General features: G+C 39.5%; 1 protein-coding gene across 1 annotated transcript; it reads right to left on the reverse strand.

The window, feature by feature from the left end:
• Positions 1-4,193: 4,193 nt before the first annotated feature.
• LOC140170702 (uncharacterized) lies at positions 4,194-7,433 on the reverse strand. The gene has a single exon (XM_072193940.1). The coding sequence runs from the start codon at positions 7,431-7,433 to the stop codon at positions 4,194-4,196; it is 3,240 nt and encodes a 1,079-aa protein (XP_072050041.1).
• Positions 7,434-7,807: the final 374 nt, after the last annotated feature.

Consider the following 7,807-nt stretch of genomic DNA (forward strand, 5'->3'; position numbering starts at 1 on the left):
TCACTCTAAAACAGGTTTTGTTGACAGCAATGGTTGCCTGCAGATCACCTTGGCAATCTTCAATCGGCTCGTACTATTTTCATATGCAGTGCTGGATCTTGTTAATTTTACTTTATTGTTGCATTTAGTTTTTCATCAAGACCATTTTGTGTCAATGGAATTTCAGTTGTGCCTGCATCATGATATCACAAGCTTTTGCATTAATTTTTGGCCATTGTTTGATAAACTGGTTGTTTCAAAATATCACATCCCTGAAGAAATGTAGCTGGCACTCAAATCTACCCTGCGTTGCGTTGACCCACTGTGCTACGGTACCGCAGACCAAACGTTAGTGGCATATCGAGGTTTTTGGAACCGGGTGAAGTGGCGTAGCCAGTGGTGGGGGAGGGGCGGTAGACGACGGGCCTTGGCTAAAAATTAAAAAAATGGGGTCAACAATAGACAATTTTGTGTGTACCTGTTGAAGAAACAAAGAACATGTCGCTCATACTTCAAATCCTGGATATAACTCTTCCTTTTTGGTATCATGGAAGAAAATCTGTGTATGTAATGATATCTCAGCGTTTTTGTATTGTTCTAAGTGCAACTTTCAAATCTGGACCTCACTACATTAAATTGACCGGTATTTTATTGTTTTCTGGGCTATCGTATCAAATGAGGTGTCAAAATGCGAAGAAATAAATTCTGCTTCCAACGCATTTTACATTTTCTCTGTAATGCAATGGCCCGTTTTTGAATAATGGCCATTATTTAAAGGGTGGTAATTACTTTTTTTTGAGATGTTTATAACAATAGTCAATCACATTGCTTCCTCGTTTGTCTTTTGCATAAATATAGATTATTCTGACTAGATCTAGATGGTAAATATGCACCATTGCCTTTTTGAAAGTATTACAATAGAAGCATTCAATTATTGATACTATACAATCGAGTAGCTTAATTAAAATAAGAAAATAAGACAAAGTTTTGTAATTTGTTATTATCAAGTTAACATTAACATCAACAACAACCATTTATATAGCGCTCTTTGCCAATGGTTACAAAGCGCTATAAAGTTACAGAAAGGATCAAGAGAAACCTATTGACATCTTTTTGACAATATCAAATTCGCATTGCACACTAGAGAGAAAGATGCTCTATTCTATTTAAATTTTAGGCGGGGAAGTTTTGTACTTTTGCTAGATGTTGAAAATTTGCATATTGTAGCTGGCAAAATTCTTGCTTATCATGCGTTATTGCCGACAACTCGGAATCGTCTGTTTCTATGCCTTCGTTCAAGGCCGCATAAAGCGTACTCATGATTTTCATCTTCGTTAGTGTTCGTTTTCAATGTTTCATGTTCTTGTTGATCAGTCCAATATTCTACATATTCAGTTCTGCCCAGAATCTGTATTCAGTCCCGACTTGTCCAATACCGTAGAAACCCGTCTATAAGGAATAGTAGCGACTGTGATGATAGCATATTTCACGCTAGCGCCCTCCACAATATTATATCATTATGGAATTTGAGCAAATCATTTACCGACACAAGCAGGTATACAATGTATTATTTTATCTTTATTTCGCATCTCACGAGCATAGCTCACTTGGCAAGGCATAAGACTTTGGTTCTTTAGATCGGAAGATGGTGAGTTCGAGCCTCATCACGGTCACACAAACTTTTATAAACAAAATATTGTTCAAACTTTTCATTTATATTTTCTTGCATTTTCTAAAGACTCCTTTCGTGATCATTTTTTTTCATATTTAGTTTAATTTATTCTATTGTTTTTCTTTTATTGTTTCTTTTCTTTGTCTTTTTTTCTTGTTTAATTTTATTTTTTCTTTATTTTTCTTTGATTCATATAATATTGGCAGGATAAGGAGAGGAGGAACTAAAGACCCATTCAGTGATTTGCTCATCCGGACGATCGTAAAAATCATCAAAATTCACCTTTGTCATTGTCATAGATGTGGTAACATAGCCTGCTAGTGGTTCAGCAGAAAACCGTGTGACACATAATGTAGTGTTGCACATTTAACTACACTTCCTTGGGCTCACTCGCATCCACGGGATTAGCTTATTACTCAAACTTTAACTTCCTGACGGGAGGTTTTATGATCATTACTCGAGATTGTTAGCGATATAAAACTGACACTCGTTGCGTTGACTGGAGATGTAAACAAACCAAGCAAACGCTACAGAAAATTCCTTTTATAACTTCTTTCTGTTCTTTAATAGTACAGTTTACCTATCACTTCCTTTTGTCAATCTTCTTGTGAGTTGTAATCAGTCACTTTAAATGTCTTCTCTTTCTTATGAAGCTAATATAAGCTAAAGTTAGGTAAAAGACGATTTGTCCATGTGGGTTCCATGCGAGTCGCCATATTGAGCCTACCTTCCCACCATGCATCACAAATACTTTAAAGGGACAATCGACGATTTTGGAGCGACTTGGCAAAATAAACAAACAATTCCGAAAATAGGGTTTGGACATTACATTCCGCCCCCCAATCGCGCTACTTAGGGCGATTAACAAACTTAATTTTAAAATGTCCAAACATAAGCATGTTCCTTTAAACTTGAAACCTCTTAAAATACTTTAACGGTATAACTTTAATGCATAATGTTGATTTGAAATGTTTATCTAACTTATCAATGAAATGATGATCAGAGTCTTACATGATGTGCATGTGTGAATGCCAAAACTCACAGACATGCAATTGTATGTAATTTAAGTTACACACATTAAATTTTGACATGCAGAAATAAGCCTAGGATTAAGTAAATTGCGTGTTTGGTCATGTCCAAAACAATGCCAAAATAAACAATTTAAACACATAATTAATTTCTGCACATGTTAATTGTAATCTGATTTTTTGAAACTTTAAGAAAACTTTCATCAATTTAGTTCAATTGTTCATAATATAGAGAACATTTTTTTAGAAATTTACTTTTGAGTTCCAAAATAGTGCCACATGTATTCATGTGTGGCAAAAGATTTGAGCCAAAATAAACAATGTAACACTGTTCTCTGAGTTAACACAACATGTTTCTTTACAATCATAGTTCAGTCTGTAGCATCTTCAGCGGCACACAATGTTCACACTCCTTATTCACAAGTTTCAACAGTCAACATGTCAGACTGCTGATACAACTGCTCCATGCTGACTATACGGGTACTGTAACTGCAAATTGGTACATTGGGCAGCCATACATGTCTGACTGCAGAATAGTTCACTTCCATGCATGGTTAAACTGTCATGTTTTCAAGTTTACTTTATGTAGCAGCCAACATGTCAGGCTGCTGAATAGTTCACTACCATGTTATGATGATCCACTACATGCAATTTCAAAACCGGCATTACACTTACACTCCAGCAGCATACAATGCAAATTAGATTTACAGGTTGTTGCGTCACTTGCCAGACCACAATATCCAGTTAAACTTAGTTCATTGCGGGTCGTTGCATCACTTGCCAGATCACAATATCCAGTTCACTATCAACTTCAAATGGTTTGTTGATAGAACATGTTGCTATGCAAAGGCTTGCTAGTTGCCAACCAAAAGTCAAATTTCACTCATCGCTGTACTCCAATGCCGGTTGTCATTACGCTGAAAACCAATCAATATTAGATGACACATGTCGCTGGTTGTAACCGTTGCTGGATGCTAACTGGTGTTGGATGCTAACTGATGCGGGATGCCAACCGGTGCTGGATGCCAACTGGTGCTGGATGCCAACTGGTGCTGGATGCCAACTGGTGCTGGTCATTTATAACACATATGTGTGTCACTTCTTATATGCATGTTTCTCTAAATTCAGATGCTAATGATCTGTTATTTGTGGAAGTAGCAGGCTACATCATCTTTAAATTTGCTTTCCATGTCATACAAATAGGATTCCTCTGCTAGATTCCAATTGTTTATGTTCTTCAGTGTTGATAACTTTCCTGTTGAAGATTTTGCTGTTGTTTTACAGTCAATATGAAATGTCTTTCCTGGCAAGCAAATCATGAGTCATTGTAGCAGATGGGCCCCCTCATAACAGATACATAGATCTGCGTTCGGCTGCCCAGGGCAATGCCTCAATCATTTGCATTTACCATAATATTTTAGTTCAAATCTCATATTTCACAGCATATTGTTCATGTCATAATTTGGCCTTTATTGTGTCAATTTGACCATGTACTGAGTAGCAGAAACATCAAATTATTTGGTAACTGTCTTCTCATCACTTTTGCATTTGTCTTCTTGTTCAAGTAGCAGACATATCTTTGTGACGGGTCTATTCAAGACAGCGGTCTTTGTTTTGACAATGGCACTACGGGCTAAGCCTTTCTTGTCATGGTGCACTTGTTGCACTCTTCCCATGGGCCATGAGTTACGGGGTGCGTTGTTGTCCACTATCAAAACAATGTCTCCTTCTTGCAGATTACGTTGCGGTTTCAGCCACTTCTGTCGTTGTTGTAACATTGATAGATATTCTTTGGTCCAGCGTTTCCAAAAGAAATCTGCAAGATACTGAACCTGTCTCCAACGATGGCGGGCGTATTGATCTTGCTCTACAAATTTTCCAGGTGGAAATGATTCTGGGCTCTTTAACTGCAGCAGATGGTTAGGTGTGATGACGTCAAGATCTTTTGGATCATCTGATGCCAAAGTTAACGGTCTGCTGTTGATTGTTGTTTCCACTTCACATAACAATGTGTAAAGTTGCTCTTCATTTCTAGCGCCTTTCAAATGCTGCTCTGTTAACATCGCTTGTAAGATCTTTCTTACTGTTCTTATTTGGCGCTCCCACACACCACCATGATGAGATGCTGCAGGTATGTTGAACTTCCATACGATGTTACGACGTGTTGCAAAGCTCTGGATGTCCTCTTCATTCAATTCTTTGAGTGCCTGCCGCATTTCATTGTTTGCTCCCACAAGGTTAGTTCCATTATCTGAGGTGATCTCTTTTACAGGTCCCCTACGGGCTATGAAGCGGCGTATAGCATTAATACATGAGCTGGTATCCAAACTCTCCGCAATTTCAAGATGGACTGCTCTTGTTGACATGCAGGTAAAGATGACTCCATACCGTTTTCTGCAACTACGTCCTTGCTTTACTTCAAACGGACCGAAGTAATCCATTCCAGTGCAGGAAAATGGTGGATCTTCAGCTTTCACACGACTCGGTGCTAAATCAGCCATCATCTGATTACCGGCACGGGCATTCTGCTTTCTGCATACTATGCATTTCTTCACCAAATTCTTCACTGCTGTAGCAGCATTGATTATCCAATACCTTTGTCTTAATTCAGCTAAGGTATGGTTTCTTCCTTGGTGATTACATTGTTGATGTATATGTCTAATTATCAAATCTCCAACATGATGATGCTTTGGGAGTATAAGTGGGTGCTTTGCTGCTTCGGTGATGCAGGCATTGTGCAGTCGTCCTCCAACTTTCAATAACCCATTACTAAGCATTGGGTTCAGGTTACACAGGTTGCTTGTCTTGCTGACTTGCTGATTTCTTTGCAAAGCACTGAACTCTTCCGGGAATGCTTCCCTTTGAACTTTCTGCATGATGACTTCTTCAGCATGCTGAACCTCGTCCAGTGTTAAATATCTGCATCTACTTTGGATTTGTTCACCTTTTGCCTTCTGCAGTAGCATTTTCTTCAGCCTTAGCAACCATGCTATAGCTCTCTTTAACTTTGTCCAGTCTGAATAATATTCGATGACTTGATGCAGTGGATCATTTTCTTCGACTGCTGTGACTGCATGTGATACCACCTGGGTGGTTCCTTCACAGGTCTCTTGGCTGCCACCTTTTGGTTCTTCTGACTCTGACGGCTGACTGAAATCAGACCAGGTGTCTTCTGGTTCCTCGAGGAAACTGGGTCCCTTCAACCATTCCATTTTGCTTAATTCTGTGACTTTCAAGCCGCGTGAAGCGTAGTCAGCTGGATTCATTTCTGATGGAATGTACTTCCATTGCTCTTCTTCAGAGCCGTCTTGGATAACAGCGACTCTGTTAGCTACAAATACTGGTAGCCTTGATTTTTTGTTCATGATGTATTTCAGTACAGTCTGGCTGTCAGTCCAAAATGTAGTTCCATCAATGTTCATGTCTAGTTCTTTCTTTAGTAGTGTGTCTACTTTCACTGAGGTAGTAGCTGCTGATAGCTCCATTTTGACTATGGTGTGGGGCTTTACAGGTGCAACTCTAGCCTTCCCAGTTACAAACGAAGACTGGATTGCTCCCTTGTCATTAACTAGGCGCAAGTATGTTACAGTGCCATACCCATCCTTACTTGCATCAGCAAAGTGGTGTAGCTGTGTGTTGACTACTGTCCCAAAATTCTTAGGCTTATAGCATCTGTCAACTCTCAATTCTTTCAGTCTGGGTAACTCTTGCAACCAACTATTCCATTGTTTATGCTGTTCTTCAGGGATTGGCTCATCCCATGGGATCTTCTCTTTGCAGCATGCTTGAAGTATCTTCTTTCCCTTCAAGATGTATGGTGCAGTTAACCCAATTGGATCATACACCTGGCTGATGACTGAAAGTATATTTCTTCTTGTTGCCTTTGGATCTACTTCCTTGACGTTGAAGCCAATCTGGTCGGATTCGACATTCCAGAGAACACCTAGAGTCCGCTCTACTGGTAGATCTTCATGACGGATGTCTAAGTTCTTTAAGCCTTTTGCACGATCTTCACTTGAAATTGTCTCAAGCACTGTACGACTGTTACTCATCCACTTCACTAGGTTGAAGCCTCCTTTTGCTAGGCACTCTTTGACTCCTGTCACAAGTCTTCCAGCAGTGCTCTCTTCTTTCACAGACTTTACAAAGTCATCTACATAGAAGTCATGGAGAATGGCTTCTATAACGTGAGTGTCATATTTATCTGCGTTGTCCATGGCACATCTCCTTAGCGCATAGTTTGCGCAGGTAGGCGAAGATATCGCACCAAACACATGGACCTTCAAGCGGTATTCCTGTGGATCTTGAGTTAAGTCGCCATTCGGCCACCACAGGTAGCGTAATAGATCCTTGGATTCAGGGGGTACACACACTTGATAGTACATGGATTCAATGTCAGCCATTATGGCTGTGTATTCCTGACGCCATCTCATTATAATTCCATGTAGACGGTTGGTTAGATCTGGTCCTTGTAATAGTTGATCATTCAGGGACACTCCTTTGTATCTTGAGGGGCAATTGAAGACCACTCGCACTGTTTTCTTCTGTGGGTGCTTCACTGCATGGTGTGGGATGTACCATATAGATTTTCCTTCAGATCTTTCTAATTCTTCTTCTGGAACTCGCTCTGAGTAGTTCTTGTCTTCCATTTTGTTCATGAACTCTGTATATTGTTCAAGAAGATCTTTATCCTTTGACAATCTTCCATTCAGATGTTTCGCATACATGTATGCCTGTGGTTTGTTGTTTGGCATATTTACATCTCCAGTCAACGCAACGAGTGTCAGTTTTATATCGCTAACAATCTGCCCTTATGAACTCACATCCTCCTGTTTTATTCCAATACGCTGGCGAAGTTACCCTTATGAACTCACATCCTCCTGTTTTATTCCAATACGCTGGCGAAGTTACGTAATAATCGGATTAACTACCATAGCAATAGGTGAAAACAATTTTTGAATATACCGCGTTATACACTGATACGTTCAGGCGGTACCTCTTCATTGAACCATATCATGCTGCACCTGTAAGATTAGTATCTTTGAAAAGACCAGTATTGTATTCAATCTATGATTGCAGACATACACAGTACAGGTCAGTCCCAGAACAACGCCAAATATGGATTAAA

Source organism: Amphiura filiformis, chromosome 15 (assembly GCF_039555335.1).
Source record: "Amphiura filiformis chromosome 15, Afil_fr2py, whole genome shotgun sequence".
Lineage (NCBI taxonomy): Eukaryota > Metazoa > Echinodermata > Ophiuroidea > Amphilepidida > Amphiuridae > Amphiura > Amphiura filiformis.

Excerpts from the sequence above, each read along its gene's own strand:
- LOC140170702 (XM_072193940.1), bottom strand. The coding sequence starts at position 7,433 with ATGCCAAACAACAAACCACAGGCATACATGTATGCGAAACATCTGAAT.